This window comes from Leptonychotes weddellii, chromosome 3 (genome assembly GCF_054177405.1).
Source record: "Leptonychotes weddellii isolate Sample4059 chromosome 3, ASM5417740v2, whole genome shotgun sequence".
NCBI lineage: Eukaryota > Metazoa > Chordata > Mammalia > Carnivora > Phocidae > Leptonychotes > Leptonychotes weddellii.
Window position 1 is genome coordinate 159,442,875 of NC_138371.1, and position 19,857 is coordinate 159,462,731.

The following is a 19,857-nucleotide window of genomic DNA, read 5'->3' on the forward strand; positions in this document are numbered from 1 at the left end:
AATATAAAGTTCTGAAGCAGGATCTCCCCTCAAATTTCTGTCTTCACAAACCAAAACTTTCTCTTAACTTTCACAGACTTTCTTCAGTCCTTTTTAGTCTCAGAGAATTTGTTCCAAAGCTAATCTCTTTTCAGTAACTCTTCCTCTCTCTTCAGAATTTGTGATCTATCAATTTTTAATTTTTCTTTTTCTATCTTTTTATCAATTAAGAAAGACTAAATTATGATATGGTAGCAAACAACCTAACATTGGTTCAAAAGCGTTTTCCTTCACATTTTAGCCTGTTCACATTTTAGCCCAGCAGGGGGCGCTGCTCAAGTGGCCCTTGATTTAAGCTTCTGAACGACCAAGCAGCCTCCCTGTGACACATTGCCAACCATCAGGGGAGAGGGAAACAGAAGTTGGCAAAACCACATTGGTTCTTAAAGCTTAAGCTTGAAGGGTACAGACATCACTCTGCATACATTTACTAGAACCCAGAGCAAGTCACATACTAAAGCTAGCTTCAGAGTGGCTTTGTGCCCGGAATGTAGAGAACTGGGATATTTGGGAACAAGCTAATGAACCACAAACCCTTGCTATCTCCTTCCCTTTCATACACAAATATTTTCAAATCTCTTGCATATTCAGACAGACACACACAAACAAAACTTCCTTAATGTTCGTCTTTGGGACTCTACTCTTAGTTTCTCACTTTCTCTTTAATATTCATCATACTGCAAATCTGACGGCCATTACTCTATTTCAAATGCTTTCATTGTTGTATTAGTTTGCTAGGCTTGCCATAACAAAGTACCACAGACCAGGTGGCTTAAACAACAGACATCGATTTTCTCACAGTTCTGGAAGCTGGAAGTCCAAGATCAAGATGTTGGCAGGTTTGGTTTCTCCTAAGGTTTCTCTCTTTGGCTTGCAGATGGCTACTTCCCCTGTGTGTCCTCACATGGCCTCTCCTCTGTGCACATGCACCCCTACCATCTCTTCTTGTAATTGGGACACCAATCCTATTGAATTTAGGATCTACCCGTATGACATCATTTGAGCCTATTTACCTTTTAAAGAACTTGTCTCAACATATGAATTTTTGAGGGACCACATATAAAGGACATTTTCTTTATTTTAAGTAACCTCTCATAATGGCATTTTACACTGTGAGGGATCTCTCTAGGTTCAAATTCCCTTATTCTTTAATGTTGACAGCTCTTATCATTGAAGATTTTCTTCCTTTGCTCAATATACTCCCGAGTTCCTTTGGCTTTTTCTTACCACCTGTTACTTGCCTGAGAAATTTCATCCCCATTCATGACATCAGTCACCACCTCTGGAGATAATGACTCTCACATCACACACCCAGTCCCCTGATTCCAAGGTTACATATCCAACAGCAAGCGTCCACGGTATTCATGGTTCTTGTACCAGTAGCTGCAACATCATCTGAGCGCTTCACTGAAATGCAGGATCTTGGGCTCTACCCCAGGACTATTGGATCTGCATTTTGGCAAGATCCCCAGATGATGTTACACATAGTAGGTCTGAAAGTAGCATTCTAAATGATTTCTCTTTCTGTATGTTCCGAAGAAATCGCAAACTGAACAGAGTGTAGACTTAATTATTAATTAGTTTTAACTCATTCATTAATTTAATTACTAATTATTGAACTTACTATATGCAGCTTTGAGATCTATATTGGTGAGTAAAACCAAAAAAAAAAAAAAAGAAAAGAAAAGCCCTGCCTGCCTGAATCTTTTCTTCTAGCATGGGAGACAGATAAGAAACAATAAAACAAAATAAGTAAGTACATGACGTGCTAGAATAGACAGTGATATGTGCCATGGAAAGATGAAAATATTGAGCAGGAGAAGAGCAATCCTAAATGTAGTGTGGGACATTGAAAGAGTTGTATTTCCCTTCCTTTATTTCTTGTCTCAGTGAATAGCACTGAGATAATCATCCCCTCGGTCACCTTCGGGGGGGGGGTGAGAAAGACAATTAGGAGTTATATTAAAACTTTTACTTCTACTGTCAATTCTAGATTCCTAATGTCTTTCAAATCTAACGCTTTTCATGATGCTCACTGACAGGTGTTTTTTTCTCATCCTCATATTTCCTCCCCCTGAGTCTTGGTTATAGCCCGCTAAGTGACCTCATTGACTTTCTACCTATTTCCACAATACTGTCAGGAGGCCATCATTTGCTTGCTAGAAAACTTTTAATGGCTCCCACTGCCTTCTGAAGAAAACTGAAACAGTTTTTTGATGATCAATAAGGCTGATTACAAACTGGCCTCTTCCTACCTTTTAACTATAATTCCCATAAGCCCACTCCCCACTTGCTAAACTGCATGAGTCTCTGAATATACAATATTCTCTTTCCTCTTTACGTTTGCATATTGTTTTTTGTTTGTTGTTGTTTGCTTTTTTTTTTTTTTGCATGAAACACTGAAGTAGTATCTTGTTTGTACCTATTTCCTGATTCCGTCTCTGTCCTCAAATGCGGCACTATTAACACTATGTTATTGTAGATTTTCACCGGAAAGTGCATTCTTAGAAGATAGGGACTGTCTTATTTAGCTCTAGTGCCAACACAGAGCTTGGTACTCAATAGTGTTTAGTAGTTTGTGACAAGTAACTGGTTAATGCTGCTTTATAAAGTGAGTGGAAATCTTCTAGGATATGATGCTTTCAGAGGGAACTCATGCAAAGGCATGAAGGTATGTTTGGGGAACAGTAAGTCTCTCACTTTTGTGGAAGCCTGAAGTTTGGTTTGCGTTGCTGCTGAAATGGAGGTGAGAGAGGGTGCCTTATATGCCTTTCCAAGAAATTTAGATTTTTTGCTGTAGAGAAGAGAGAGCCATTGATGGCTTTAAGCAAATGAGTGACATAGTCTGGGGATATCAGATTTGAATTTTAAGAGGTGGATTTCTTGGAGAATGAGAGGTGATTGTTAAGGAAGAGATTAGAGTGCAGTAATTCCAGAGAGATGATAAGGGCTTCACCAAAGGCAATGAGAGTAGCATTGGGAAAGAGGACTTGGCAAGAAAGATGTAAAGCTTTTCCCAGTATGATCTACTGGCTGTGAAGGCACCATTCACTGAGATTGGAGGAAGAGGTTTGGGGTCCATAAGAAGTATCAATTCAGTTTTATCTCATCAATTTGGAGATCTCAACATTCCAGTCATTTGTGCCAGGCCTCTTCATTTCTAGAAGACTCTTTGATTCCGAACAGGTGATCATTTATAGTAAACAGAATTCAGGACAGGAGTCACACATCTTTCCGTTTATTAAACCCCACCCCTCTAGGAAAGAATCAGTTGGGTTCATCCATTATGTTTTAGTAGCTGCAACATCAGAATTGGTATTTGTTCATGCATTCCAGTTAGTAGGAATATGGCCCTCATGGGGTGGGAAGGAGGACTTATTTTCTAGTAGAGGAAACCGACTTAACGTATAAATAAGGTGCCCCTATCGATTAAGCCATCTGACTCTTGATTTTGGCTCAGGTCGTGATCTCAGGGGCTTAAGATCAAGCCCGGTGTTGGGCCCTGTGCTGGGCATGGAGCCTGTTTAAGAGTCTTTCCCTCTCCTTCTGCCCCTCCCCCCTAAAAAAAAGTATAAATAAGTATAAATGAGTGGTTACTATGCTCGTGAGAAAATACAGCATACTTTATTGGGGGAATTGAGTATAAGTTAGAAGGCAGATTTATACTTCCTGCAGTCATGTTGTTATTACATGTCTGATCAAGCTTTGCTAAAAATTTGGTTAAATACTCACCAAACATTTGCTGTGGGAACTTCTGATGTCTCTGATTTCAGATGTTACATATTTGAAAATGACATTTATCCTTCCTGTAGATTGGTAGTTACTTATAACTCCAGCCATTTCCACAAAAGAGTTCTTTGGAAACCACTAAGAGAGAGAATTCTAAAATTAATACATTTGAGCATCAGTGCTGTCAAAATCAGATTTAATTTTTTAAAATTTGCTCATTTCAGCTATAATTTAGAGCCACCCCTCCTCTTTGATCTCATTTTTAAAGAAGTTATTTTTAAAATATCAGTGGAGGATGCAATTTTATAATTGCTGCATTTTAACTACTCAACCTATGGATTTCTGGTTTGCTTTCTTTCTCCTGTCCCTGTATTCTAGTCCAGAGGACATCTCTTCTGTATTAAGTTAGTGGCTTTTCATTTCATTGTCCAAAACATTAGTTTATGTTTAAAAAGTTCAGAAGTATAGTTTTTAGGACTTGGTTTTCTGAAATGCTAAAATTCAGGTTCTTGGGACCTCAGAGCTTTGATTTTAAAACTTGAAAGTTTTGGCTTTTTAAGTTAAAAAGCAAACTACTTTTTTGCTGAATTTTCCCTTCTGATAATTAATGGGGGAAAGAGATGTAGTATGAGAGGGGAAAAAAAAAGTCAATGTATTAAATAATACTCCTTCCAACAACTTTTATTTTCATGCTTTTGAAACATGTTATGTATTTGGGTTTTTTTGTATTTAGTGAATGATATAGGAGAAACGTTAGGGTTTAAGGCTGATGGCCAAGAAAGAATTATTGAAATGTCTTTGGTGCAAAAAGATGGTTTTATTAAAGCATGGGAACAGGACCCATGGGCAGAAAATGCTGCATGGGGGTCATGAGAAGTGGCCCATTATGTACTTTCAAGTTGGGAGGGAGCCGGGGATAGCATGTAAGTCTCCCAGGTATTTTGGAAGCAAGGTTTCCAGGACCTTGAGGGGGCTTAGCTATTGTTGGGAAAGTGCCATTTATTAACTGTCTAATAAAATCTGAGTCATGAGACCCTTCAGATGTATATCATATGCTTGGGGGATGATTGCCAACATGTATCTTGGGGGGTAGAGATACAGGAAATTTCCAAAGGAATTTTTATATGTTAAAGTAGACTTACAGGATCCTGGGGGTCAGGCTAAGATAAGCCTGTTGCCCTTAGCAAAGTATTAACATGGAGGCAATTGAGTCCCTAGAGGAATGTCACTCTGCCTGTTTCAAGGACTTGTCAATGGGCTATAAGTAGTAAGGAAATTTAATAACTTTTCTTCTGCCTGTTTCCCACATCAGTGAAGACATACTATTTTATGTGGTTAAGCACCAAAGAGAAGACCCAAATAGGAAAACCACCCAAGTTTAATAAACTTTTAATCAGTAAGCAATTGATTAGCTTGTTGATCAATTTCTGACATTTCTGTACGGAAAAGTAAGTAGTTAGTACCACTGTGATTTAGATGGCACATCCAGTAAAGGCTTGTAGGGATACTTAGATAAAACGGGATGTGTGTGTGTGTGTGTACTCTTCACAACTTCTTGGGCTTGACTTATATAAAATTCATACCCTGTGAAAACTTGGATTCAAAAGAGTAAATTTGAATACTAGCATTCTTTTTTAAAAAAGTATAGTATTTATCTTGATTGTTAGAGAAGTATTGAGAATATATAAAAAATAAGCAGTAAAGGGTGCCTGGGTGGCTCAGTCGGTTAAGCGACTGCCTTCGGCTCAGGTCATGATCCTGGAGTCCCTGAATCGAGTCCTGCATCGGGCTCCCTGCTCGGCAGGGAGTCTGCTTCTCCCTCTGACCCTCCTCCCTCTCCTGCTCTCTGTCTCTCATTCTCTCTCTCAAATAAATAAATAAAATCTTTAAAAAAAAATAAGCAGTAAAAATCAAAAAAGATGCATTCTATATATCATGCATAACAAATTATGCCATTTTATATCGGCATTTATTATTGATTTTTGGTTTTAATTGTTTTCTTTGTTTTCCCATTCAGAGAATTTATCAACAGTCTTCGACTGTACAGGACGTTCTATGGGGGCCTGGCTGATGAGCTTTGTGCTAATGAATTAGCTGCTGCTGATGGACTGCCGTGCTGGAATGGGGAAGATATAGTAAAAAGGTATTTTATGTGTAGTGGTCTGTGAAAATATCATGGCTCCTTTCATCCTTGCTTTCTTTTCCTAGGTCCCGAATGGACCACTTCACTTTTAACTTTGCCCCACAGGTTAGAGTTTACAGCAGTTTCGTCTCTTTAGTTTGTTAGAAATAGATTTGGTCCTCTCTGACATTTTAGAAATGTGATAGTAATTCTGTGGTGTTTGAACATTCTCTCTTCCTTTCTACCTGTCTCAGATCTACCAACAATCCACTTTTTTGATAAGTATTATTTACCTTCTGTCCAATCTGTCTTGTTTATCAAGTATCTTACTTTTTTCATTTAGCTTTATGAGTTTTAGAAAGTGAAGAAATTCAGTGAAATGTGAATACCTGTGCAAAGATTCATGGAGATATGAATATGAGTTTCAGCAGTGTTAGTATGTCTATCCTACAATTGTCTCTTTGTGTATGTGTGTGTGTGCATGTGTGTGTGTGCATGTATCTATGTTAGAGTGGGGGTACGTCCCTGTGTGTCTGAAGCATTATTTATTTGTGTGTTGTCAATCATTCTCAAGCTCAGGAGTGAAATTTTTTACCATTTTTTTCCTCATTGTCTAGAATTTCTTTGACATTTTCTTTTCCTTTGCTTCCTGTAACTGATCGTACTCTGAAGTAATCTCCTCATCTTGAGAAAGTCCTAAATTCTCCCTCCGTAATATATAACAGTGGTCAATAATAACTGGTTTGGAATTGCTCTTTTGATTTTCCAGTGCTGGTGATTGTTATAGAATGTAGGCTTGAGTTGCATTTGGACTTGAATGTTTTTGTGTATTTTATTTTGAACAATCTGCAAAAAGAGAGATAGGGTGTTAAGCTTTCTGATTTACAAACATGCCTACTCCACATGAAGTTAGGTGGTTTAGTTACCACAAGAGCGATAAGTTGATCTAAAATATCATTAACAAAAAAAAAAAGAAGTCATTAGCAAATTAAGCTTACCATGACAAACATATACTCCAATTAAATACATTTAAATAATAAAAACTGTTTATGTATTTCTGTGTGATCATATTTATTATAGTTAAAGCTTATTTCCTGATACAATAAATGATTATTTTGTAGTTTATATCTGAGTATCTCATAGAGATTCTTAGATTTTGCAGAAAAAAATTATTAACTACAGGAACATAATTAAATTTAAATATAATATTTGGCTGACATGGCTAGTGTTCTTTGTTCATTATGTTCTTTGGATATTAGAACATATTTTCTAAATTTACCTTTCTTGCCTTTCTTGAGAGCACTCATAGTATGCCTGGAACTTTGAGTTCTTTTAGTCTTCATGTCACTGAAAATTCCTCCACTTAGATCTAATAATTAAATTATACTTTGACTTCTGCTTTCTCCTCTCACTTTGTTCAAGCTGGAATTGAACTTTCTGTGTATTAACCATTTTTCTACAAGGGCTAATGAGAATCCCATGGTGATTAATGAAAGATTTAGTATATTATATAAAAAGGTGATATATTGCATTACATTATATCATCTCATTCTAGTGCTACAAGAACCTTAGTGTTAGCTTGTCCCACTCCTCTCAGCTGTTTGGTCTGGAGTTTGTATAACAGGAAATGCTGTTGGGGAAATCAGTGATTTGGGAAAACTTTATTTATTTATTTATTTATTTTTTTTAAAGATTTTTATTTATTTATTTGACAGAGAGAGAGCACAAGTAGGCAGAGCGGCAGATAGAGGGAGAAGGAGAAGCAGGCTCCCCACTGATCAGGGAGCCCGATGCGGGGCTCGATCCCCGGACGCTGGGATCATGACCTGAGCCGAAGGCAGATGCTTAACGACTGAGCCACCCATGCGCCCCTGGGAAAACTTTATTTAGAGGGATCGTATTTTCAACTCAAAGAATATATTTTCTTCTATATCGTGTATTTCTTAAGACCTTATTCATGGTTTAGGAATAAAAAAAAAAAGCTCATCTTTAGCAAGAATTCTCTGTACAAAGTATCCACATTTCTGATAAAGCAAATGAGGGATTCTCATGACTCTCATTTGCTTCCAGCTTATTCTCCCCTTCGCTGTACCACCCAGCCTCCTGTCGGCCACTTCCAAGTGCACTGTTCGACTCCACTCTCCTGAGAACAGCTTACACTTTGCCTTAATCTTCTCTCAAACAACCCTTCTACCTCATCACCTTAACTGTCATTTTCCTATCCTTGAGAATATTTCTTCAGGTCCATCCCAATCTCATGGCTCCACTACCCACTTCCACTCCTCTTGGCTCACCTGCTGGCAGACAAGCCTCACACACTGGCTCTCTAGCGCCACCTCCGGGTGACTTTCAAAATGAACATTTTTCAGCCCTGATTATTTTCTGGCAGTTAGCCAAGGTTTTGCAAGCATTATCTCATTTAATTCTCCCAAAACTTGACTCCCTCATGCTCCAAAGCACGCTGATTGGGCGGTGTCTCTTTTCTATTTGATCTTGAGAAAACTCTCTTGTATGCTTGACTTTTCAAAAAAAACTATATTATTTGAATTGTATTTTTATTTGTGGCTCAGCCAATTCTTGACGTGAGCATACAACAGGACATTTTTCCCTTCAATGCAAAGTCAGTGCTAAAACCTAAATATCCATCACAACTGGTTAATTATGGTGCCTTCACCATGGAATATTATGCGTTTGTCAAAAACTGTGCATATTTTTATCTGCTAATGTGGAATAATTTCAAATAATTATTAAATTAAAAATAGTTAAAGCTAAGATATTACATATTTTACCAGCAGATCTGAATAAATAAGAAAAAGCAATATTGGCTCTGCATAGAATATTTTTGGACAGTTACATGGAAACTGCTAGTATACTTAAGAAGTACTGGGGTTTTTTTTATTTGCATTGTATTTATGTTTAAGGAGAACAGATGTTGCAGTGATGTTAGAATTATGGGATGTTACTGTTTTCTTCTTTTTATAATGCTTTTTTTGAAGTGAAAGTGCTATTTTTACATAGAATTTCTAGCTAACCTGGATTTTCGTAGTAATTTTGTGATATAGTTTTATCAAAGCAGTAACAGATATGGGTAAATACTGAACTAGTGAGTTTGTGTAAGAAGTCTTCAACATAAAGTCAAGTCCTGATGAATGTTGCAATCTTGATTAGCTACTTTCTCCTAAAGAAAAAAGGAAGCATAGCGGTGATCACTGTGTAAAAGCGCTATGATCCTCAAATAAAACATTCATTTCAGAGATCTGCACTTAGTTGAGATAAATAATGCCATCACATTGTGAAGAAATGAGTATCAAGTGAATGTATGCTACATTTGGGGGTGATAGTAGTTTTTCTTTTCTTATGGTGGATTATAATACTCATCAGATTCATCCTAGAGAAATTACACCACATCAATAGGATAAATTCGTGACCAAGACTGAGTCTATCATTCACTGTAAGAGCAAAGTGATTATTTTGGCAAGACTTCTTCTCCGGAAGGCATTTTTTAGGAGATGATTGATAAGATTACTTATGTGCACAGACGTGCTGTCTCAAAGAATAGGAGAGCCATACTGATTTTTTCAATATTATGACAGTCCTATAAAATTGGGTGAAATTACCTTTGTGCTCATCAAAAGAGGTGGAATTCCTTTGTGATTGTAGCTGAAAATATCTCAGGTATCTGTAGTATATAAGGAGTGTTTAATTTGTGAAACAAAAAATCTACTTTAATTCAAATGATTTCGAAGACAGCATGCATTTCGAAGACTCTGCGGCCACATTGGGATCAACAGTTCAAAGAATTTCTGGTTTAAGATGAAAATGTATTACCGAATTCCATGCAGTCTCTGTCTCTCAAAGTCCCTCTTATCTGCCCCTCCTGTCACTTCATCATGAAACAAAATTGTTCTCCAAAAGGCGTGTTGTGTCAGTCTTTCTGTTCTCAGAGCTCTGTTCTCAGTTCTCTGTGATTACAAATTGATTGTTTGATGGTTTGCACTTCGTCTTTCCGAGTATTGATGTGCAGGTGACAGCTACTTAATTACCAGGGCTTCCTTTTCCTTTCTAATTAATAGATGGTTAATTCAGTTACTCTCCCTCAGTCTCCGGGAATTTATGACCTGCACAGCAACTCTCAGACTAGCCAGTAGCTGTGAGGTGTCCTCCTACAATTAATAATCCACATGATTTCTACTTCGTCTTGAGTTATTTTTCCTTAATGCTTCTTTCATAATTCAGTGTTTTCCTTTCAAACTCTTATGATAAGATGCCCCTTCCAACAGAATATAATTGAATTTTTAAAAATCAGATAAAAATATAAAACCTTAGAAGTCTCTGAGTCTTTATATTTCTCTGTTATCAGATTTCCAGACAATGATATTTTTCCTGGAGAGATATGTGTGTGTGTGTGTGTGTGTGTGTATATCTATCCAAATAGACCTGTGTATTTATTTTGTATTTATCTGACTATATCTGTGTGTGTGTATATATATATAGATAGATAGATAGATATCCGAATATATCTGTGTATTTATTTTGTGATACAAAGCTGCTGGCTGATCCTTGTATGCACCTCCTTGGTTCATACATTTCTTTAAAAACTTAAAAAATTTTTTTCATTTTTAATTGAAGTATAAATATAATATCTTGTAACCTCATTTTTTCCCCCTTTACATTATCTGTCTGAAAAGCTACTCATCTTCAATCTGTCTTCTTCCTGACCTTGCTGCATTCAACTATATTTTATTTATCTGTTTTTTTTTTTAAAAAACACCTGGCCTAGTTTCCAAATGTTGGGGACTACAAAGCAATCAGTTCTCAGGATTGTTCTGATTTTCGTTAATGTAACAACTAGTTGCTTTTCCTGTGTTGCTTGTGCAAAGGCAGTATGTTCTTCGTGACTTAAACAACAATCTGTTTTGTATTTCTTTTTTTCTCCCCCCTTGAAATTTCGATCTATTCAATCAGGTTTCTAATATTGTTGAAGTAGACCTTCATTATAATTATCATTATTATCATACCTATGGCCCATCTGATGTGGTTCAGGATTCAAAGAGACTTAAGAGATGTGGTTAGGAGACGTCCCACTCTGACCCCATCACAGCAGTCTACCGTGGGCTCTGAGTTTCCCACTGTTAATGGAATGATTTTCAACTACATCATTTTCTCCATGCAGCTGTACATACAGCTTTGCCAAACTCCCACTTAAATCTGGAGTCCTCATGAAACAAGTCCCCTCATTTGTGTTTGTTCGTAACCTCTAACTCCACCGTGACTCCTCTCATACTTTTTGCATTTATATGTCATAGATCTTCTCTCTTCTTATCTACTGCAATTTCTTTCATAACAGAACTCTTGTATTACCTGACAGGTTAAGAATGATTAGTATCATTGAACACCTATCAGTAATTTTTTAAAGATAAGAGGACTCTGAGGAACAGGAAATTTTACAAGTGTTATTGAGAACTGAGAGATTTGGGGGTTGGGGAGGTGGCATGGTGATAAGACTCTGGTGGGTAATATGTGGGTTTAAAACTGAGTGCTGAAAGATGAGAAGAAATAAGATGAGTCGTAAGAGTTTCTGCCTATGGCTGACTCTAGATGTTGATTGGTTTGTTTTCTGACTTAAATTAAAATCATGCCTGTCTCATTGTGTGCATTTCCGTAGTTATTTTTGGGAAACCAGAGTCTAAAGAACTCTAAGAAGTTCATGTGTTCTGGGTTAGAGACATACTAGGTGTGATTGTCTTTATCACAGATGAGGCATCTGGGTTGGAGGTGGATAAAAGTGCCAAGGCCTGCCCAAGGTCAAAAACCTGAGTTTATAATCCTCAGTAAGGGACAATCTGAAATACTTTTGCTCTTTTGTGAAAAAAATAAAAAAAGTATGGTTTTAGATATAAGCGACTGTCCAGTTCATCCCAGGGCAGAATATACACTTCAGGTCCAACAGGACAAATGCAGGAATGGCTGGTGTGTTGGCTTTGCAGACTTCCTGGTTGTGTACGATCTCTCTCTGCCTTACTCTAGTACACTCGCTTGGCAAATAATTTTTCTTTGAATGGTGCCTGAAGTAGTTTGGTTCTGTAGAAAATGATGTAGACAGTAGCAAGAGGATGCACTTTGTATCAACTTCGCTCCAAGTCCCAACATTCCTAACTAGTATTAAAACCTAAGAAAATATCCATTTTTCTCAGGTCAGTATGCACATTTTGGTCTTTTCTAAAAATGCTCCATTAATTTGGTAATAATTGCATGTTACCCCATCTTCTGAACTGAGATGTTTCTTGTGAATCCCTCTTCACTGGCTTACTGGCTTAGTAGCCTCATGTCTCCTGTTAAGCGTGTAATTATTATATTCAGGAAGTTGGACTCAGAAAGGTGAGAGTGGGAACTGCTTCATTAAACCCACTCAGAAGGCTCCTTTCTACCGTGTCACTAGAATGAAGTCATGGCCAATTCTCAAAAGGCTTTGGTCACAATTAGTGTCTAAAGGACTTTTTATTGTCATTGGTCCCATAACCAGTGTAAATTTAGTAATTAATTCAGTCCCATAAAAAGTCTAAATTCTGTAACAAAAAGGTCTAGTCCAACTTAATAATCAAAACTCCAAGTGGTCATTTCTCCCCATTCCTCAGTCGGGTACTGAGTCAGTCTAGGAGGTGCCTGTGGTGGGGAGTGGACAACCTCGTATTCTCCTCGTCCACATACTGACCTCATGTTCTCCTTGACCTCTAGGCAATGTTTCCAACTCCCCCATGTTAGGAGCTTGAGGGATGATGGGACAGAAGTGAGAGAGAAGAGGATGCTCCTTTTGACTGATAATTTTGTATTTCTCATTGCTGAGTCCTAGCTTGGCAGGTGTGAAGAGCTGATCTAAGGCTCTGTGGGCTCAAGACAATGCCTCCTCCCTATTTTTCTTCCTCTGATGGTAAACCTCTGGCTTCTTGCTGCTGAGATCTTCTGGTGGGGTCTTTTTCTCCAGCATGATCTTCTCTAGACCACAGAAACACTGCTTCTCTCTGTAGCTTCTGGAGGGGGTATAGCCTATGCCCTGTGTAGCTGTGTCTCGTTACTCTGCTGCTAGGTGGGGACCTTCCTCCACAGGGCTGCCGTTCTTAGGCATGGATCTACTACCAGTCCTTTTAATCTTTGCAAACTCCAAGGATCCCTAAAGCCTCTTTCACTTAGGATGAATGAATGGGAGAATGCCACAACTGTCCAACAAGTTTCTTCAAAGAAATTCTCTCCTTCGGCCTCTTCAACCTCAATCCTTTTATACAATTAAGGTGGATATGAAGATGAACTGAAAACAGGTTTTAGTCATCTGCTTTTCTTATCTAACACCTGAGTTTGGGATCCCATCTATTGTCTTGTTCTTGGCTGAAATGGAAACAGAAAGAGGGCTATTTTAGCATCCTTTTGCATGCATTTGGAACTGGTGTGTAGGAGACAGAAAACTAGATTCTATGTTCAAAACACTGCAATAGCCCTCGAATGATATGCAAACGTAAAACATTGTCCCCACCTCTGAGGGGCTTAGAATCTAAAAACAGGTAGAGAACATGTTCATACTCTGTACACAGTGGAACAGATACTGTGAAGTAAGGGACACCAAAAAATCCCACAGGCTTTCAAATAAGGGGTGGAAATCTCATTTGATCGAGGGGATTCAAAAAGTATTTAATAAAAGAGGTAATATGTGATAGGGGTCTCCATTCATTTTTTTTTCCATTCACTCATTTAAAATAACTTCTCTAAAATATTTATGGATGAAATTAGATGATGTCTAGGATCTGCTTTTAAAATAATTCAGTGAATGGGGAGAAGAGGGTCATGCTGTATATAAAACAAGGTTTTCGATGTGTGGATAATCATGGAAGCTGTATTATGGGTACAGGACTGCTTATTCTCTGTATTTGTAGATGTTTGAAAATTCTATAATAAAAGATAGAGGTACAAAAATGAGAAGACATGAAAAATTACATTGTCAAGTAGCTACTCTCACATTGTTCTAGACACGAGGGACACAATGATAGACAAGACAGACATGAGCCATCTCTCATCAGATTAGGATATAGAGGACATGAACATGGAACAAATAATTACAAGTGTGAATAGTTTGCAGACTCTTCAAGGTTGGATGGAATTTTAATCAGCCAACTTGGTAGCAAGAAAGAGTGGGGAGCAAATGCAGTCTCGAAAGAAATGCCTCAAGTTTGGTGGCCTGTTAATTGCATTATTTCCATTTGTGGGTAACCTTTCAGATTATCTTTTCTCCTCAGCACGCTTTCATTTGAGCTTCGTGGGCGTGTCCTATTTAGTATTAAGCCTTCCTTTTGTTCATTATACCAGCCATTCATTCAGAAAGCCCTTAAAGCCCAGAGGTTACAAATGTTAGGCTCAGGAGGCAGGCTACCAAGGTTCTCAGTAAAGATTAGCCACTTACTAGTAAAGTGAATTCAGGCACATTCATTAACCACTAATTGTGTCAGTTATGCTATTTTTTAAAATGTGGCTGACAATAATACCTGTCTCGTATTTGAGAATAAAATGTTATTCACAGACACAATTTAGAGTCCTAGCTATCACATAGTAAACATTCAACAACTGTTAAATCTTCTTATTCAACACTGTATACTCATTTACTTCAGTAGAAATGAAACCCTATTGGATTGAACTTCTCTCTTCATTAAATGAGTTCTACCATGGATCAGAAGACTTTCATTTGGAAAACAAAGATCTGTATGGGGGTTAGTTTATAAGTCGGTAAAAATTAATATTAGGGATCTTGGTTTGGGAGTAGGAGATAGTCCCTTATTAATATTTTCATGATATTATTTAATATTTTAAATGATAATTTCATCGAGGTTGTAAGTGAAGAATAGATGTCTTGATAGGAAGTTAATCAAATACTCTAACTGTAGAGAATTATTGTCTGAGCTGTACCCACGCAACATATGAGTTTTCTTAAGAGATCACTAAAGGTTAAGGTACAAAGAAAAAGCACTATAAAGATAAAATAAAAATAGGTTGCTCCTAAGCAGTAGTTCGGGAATATTCATTCACTGGCTGTAGCATCTTAGGGTTGATCGTTAATGAACTACCAGTTGACTGGAAATCAGTCTCCGAACCCATACTAAATTTCAGTATGTCACACACCAGATTGTTTTGGTGACATGACCGTTTCAAGGTTGCTCCCCTTCTGGCCATTCCTTTCCATCCACTGAATTCCCAAAGGAAATACATAATGTGAAGAGAATCCTTGCAACAAAATGAGTTTGAACATCCGCCATCACCGTGTCTCTACCGGGTTTCTTGCCAGACCTACACAGTACACACAAACTATTTTTAACTTGTTAACTGGTTTCCATCAGGAATTGTGGGTAGAGGAAGATTGGAAAAAAAAAAAAAAAGATAGCAAGATAAAAGTTTACTGAACTGGAAACCTAAAGGACATTTTCCCATCTGTTTGGCACAGAAGTTGTTATCTCTTTGGGGTTACGGATTTCATCACAGTTCCGTAGACGTGTGACTTCCAGATTGTGTTAGTGCAAAACAACAGCCGTCCAAAAGACCTCCAGAATGCCTATACCTATTTTAGCCAGAGCAGTTCCTTATTTATCCTTCATTTTCATATTGAGCTTACATGCGAGAAGCTCTTCCCTGTTCAGTAAAATAGGTGTAAGTTTGCTGAACTATGAGGCAGACACATAGTTTTTCTTAAGTCTAGTCCTGTATTTCTACAGCAGAGCATATAAATTCATCAACAAATGATTTATTATATTTAAAATAAAATGCCAGGAGAGAGATGAAAGAGAACAGCTATTTATTCATAATACTTTCCTCTTCAAATAGACTCCAGTGTAGTCTCATCAATTTTATTAGAACATCTCATCAGTTATCAGTACATTTTATTGCCCAACCAACAAAATCCTTATTTTCTGATGCATTCTTCAAGGCAAATATATAAGCTTTTTTCGATAACGTTGAAATGGGTTTCCAAAATCTGATTTGCACCTACTTGCATATTAATGAATGTAGCATTTGAAGGATATTGACCTTTATGTTTTGACATGCTTGATTAATATAATTATTTATTTCGTTGTTCTGAAGAGTTCATTTCTCATAACTATACTCAAATCAGGAAATGTTTTAAGATTTTTGTTGTTGTTTTGTTTTCCTGGGGAAATAGATGAATGCAAATTTTTTTGAGTATTTATTTGTATAAACTACTTACAAAGTTCTGTCTAATCAGTTTTATATGTAATGGAAGCCACAATGAGTTCAAGATATGAATCTTTTAGATACTGAATAAGAAATCCAAGAGTCTTACAGTAATGAAGGAAATGAATCCCAAGTTTGGAAAGTAGCTTAAGTCAGTGGACCCCAAACGTTACAAAACTCTGAAGAATGGCTGGGAGAAGGGGAAATGCAATAAGAAAATTTTGCACTTTATACACTTCAAGGTAGTGCTTACATTTTTGAATAACATGCCCATGTTATTATAATCAGAAAAATGGAATTTCCATCTCAAGAAATACAATATAATTTTTGAATTTCCTCTATCAGTTTCAGCCAATCTTTAACCTAACCTGGTAAATTGCTACACATTTCTTCCCCCATTCTATATAGTTCTGACAGCAAGAAAGCCTTTCTTTCCTTTCAATTAAAGATTCTTTGCTGTCAGTAAGGTAACACATGTCAGTAATACGTGATGTGTGATGATGTAAACATATTCAATAAACTTTATGTGAATTAAATATGAAATGACAATTATGTATTAGATGAAATATTGGTCCCTTCTTGGATTATTAGATGAAGTCTAGGCACTTTTAGGTATACTGGATCATTAAATCAGCAGCATTTTGGATAATATATTTAAATTATTTTGTATCAAGCAAAATTAATATCTTCTTTTAGCTAGCATGGAATACTTAAATATGAGGAGTAATGCAAAGCAGTGAAAAATGTTTGGTGCTGTTGGTTCAGAAATGAGTCACTGCCGTCTGATTTGAAGTCACACTTCTCAATTGGGATACATGGTTCTTCAGAGGTAAGAAGTGAGGCCCTGCTGGGCAGAAGCCACAGCGTCAATGAAATCTGCAGTGAGTGAGCTTTTTATGAGATGGGCATAGAGTAACATATTAGGTGTATTAGTTAGGGTTCTCCAGAGAAATAGAATGAATGGTATCAGTAGTATCTATCTATGTATCTATCTATGTATCTATCTTCGATCATCTGTATAGAGAAAGAAAATGTTAAGGAATTGGCTTGTGTGGTCATGGAGGCTGGCAAGTCTTAGATCTGGAGGGCAGGCCAACTGGCTGGAGTTTCCGACAGAAGTTGATATCTTAGTCTTGTGGCCAAAAACTATCTGGAAGTAGAATTTCTTCCTCTTCTGGAGACCTCAGTTTTTCTTGTAAGGTCTTCAACTGATTGGACAGGGCCCACCCACACCATGGAGGTAATCTGCACTACTTAAAGTCTATTTTAAATGTTAATTACACCTGGAGGAACCTGGGTGGCTCAGTTGGTTAAGCATCCAACTTTTGATTTCAGCACAGATCATGATCTCAGGGTCATGAGATTGAGCCTGGCGTCAGGCTCTGCGCTGGGTGTGGAGCCTGCTTGGGATTCTCTCTCTCTCTCTCTACCCCTGCCCCCCCTGCTTGCTCACTCTCTCTCTCTCTCAAAATAAATAAATAAATTAAATAATTAAATAAATATTAATCACGTCTAAAAAATATCTTCACAGCAGCATCTAAACTAGTGTTTGAGGAAACTATTGGCTACCATAATCTAGCCAAGTTAACACATAAAATGAACCATCACAAGTAATATTCTAGGTGATGAATGAGAGGGCAAGTTAGTGCTGTTTTGGAGCTGATGTTCTAGGGATGGGTGTGGAGGAGACTGTGTTCCTTTAAGTCTCCAGAGAAAACTCTGGAGGAATCATATTTAAGCTGAAAATGTGGGAAGATGATGTTTTTCCAAGTAGAGAGAATATCATGTCTCATGTGTCTGAGGAACGGAAGGAAAACCAGCATGCTTGGAACAGAGAGATATGAAAGGTATGGGGGGATTGTCTATCATGAGATTGCAGATGGGGCAAGTGTTTGATCACAGAGGTCAGGGGAGAAGTTTGGATCTTATTCTAGGTGCTTTGAGAAGTCATTGCAGCTATCAAGACAAGACTGATATAATACGGATGCTTCATGGAGAGAATTTTGAATATAAAGTTGAGAGAAAACCAACACAATCATACTGGTTCATATTGGCCAATCTGTGCGTGGTATGTGTGAGAGAGGAAAAATGAAAAAGAGAAAGAAATAGCACATGCACCTCTAAAGAATAAAAAGTTATCCATAGTGAATGAAAATCTTTCATATTTGTGTTATCTGGGAAACATAAGTCTTGTTTGCAGAGCAACGCCTACCACAAGGAAACTACGAGTATATAACCACACCGAGGATAAAACAGGCACAACATATATCACAGAGGGACTCCTGCTACCCCCTCCAATGAAGTCCTCCTCAAATGAATGAGAAAAACACTACAAATCTAATAGAAGAGTGGACAAAGTACATGAATAGATAGATCATAGAAACTTATCAGGGGCTCTTAAACATATGAAAAATTATCCTCAATCATACAAATTAAAGAATTTCCAACACAAATTACATAAAAGCAAATTAAATTTAAATTTTTTTCACTTATGCTAATAAAAATAATTAAATTTGATAATTCACTGCGAATGACCAAGGTGTGGAGAAAAAAGATATTTCAATCCCCCAATAGGAAAGGCAATTATTTCTACATCTTTGAAGGGCAATTGGACAACATCTGTCAATATTTCAAATGCACATGACCTTTGAATCAGCTGTTTAACATTTAGGAATTTATCCTCAAATTTACTAATATATGTAAACAAAAGAGCATGCATTGCACATAGTTTATGGAGGCATAAGGTATGAATAACCAAAATGCCTGTTAATAGGGAAATAATTAAAGGGCATGGTATATTCAAAAACAGAATATAAGGTAGATTTTTAAAAAGAAAGAGGTAGCCATACAAGTAGTGATATGGAAATAGCTAGAGAAGAAGAGGATTGGAGGATATGTATAGGAAGAAAAAATGATTGCTTATATTTCCATGTGCTTTTATAATTTAGTTACCATGTGCTTTCAGTCCTGTTCCCAAAAAACCAATTAAAAATAAAATTATCTATGTAAATGTTAAAGGAAAATTATGTCTTTCTGAAATACAGAAAGATGTCTTGCTTAAGAACAATATCTTGAAAAGCCCATGGATCAAATAAAATAAAAGTAAATTGGCCAATAAAATAAAAGCAAATAAAAGTTTCCTAAATATTTTTTCAGTGTAAAGTTTAGAATTATTTGAGAAACAAATTGCATGAAACAGAGAGAAAATTCTAACTTGTGCACTGAAGGTCCAACCAGTGGTTTAGAGATTAAAAAGTGTTGGGGGCAGACTAGGACTTCCCGAACACTGCTCTCCCGACTAACTGAATAGACCCCAAACCCAATCTGGTTCTCACTCTCATGCCCCAGATAAGGAGGTGTCCTACGGACTGACTGTGTTCCCCCCCCACAAATTCATATGTTGAAACCTAACCTCCAATGTGATGGTATTAGCAGTAGGGCTTTTGGGAGGTGATGTGGCTCTGCCCTCAAGAATGGGATTAGTGCTTTGATAAAAGAGACCCCAAAGAGATCCCTCCCCCTCCCCCCATGTGAGGACAGAGTGAAATGGTGACCGTCTATGAACCAGGACTTGACCTCTCAGCAGACACTGCGTTTGCTGGCACCTTGATCTTGGATTTCCCAGCCAACAGAGTTGTGAGAAATAAATGTGTGTTATTGGTAAGTCCCCCAATCAATACTATTTCTGTTATGCAGCCCTACTGGAGTAAGATAGGTTGGATGGAGATAAGGAGAGAAGTTGG

At 37.3% G+C, this 19,857-nt stretch overlaps 1 protein-coding gene across 1 annotated transcript in view; it reads left to right on the plus strand.

Annotated features, from left to right (window-relative positions):
* Positions 1-19,857, plus strand: part of GPC5 (glypican 5) — a 1,215,201-nt gene that overhangs the window by 248,172 nt on the left and 947,172 nt on the right. The window contains exon 5 of the mRNA XM_081815097.1: positions 5,786-5,911. Within this exon, the coding sequence (XP_081671223.1) occupies positions 5,786-5,911 (126 nt within the window). The remainder of the gene's footprint in view (positions 1-5,785; positions 5,912-19,857) is intronic.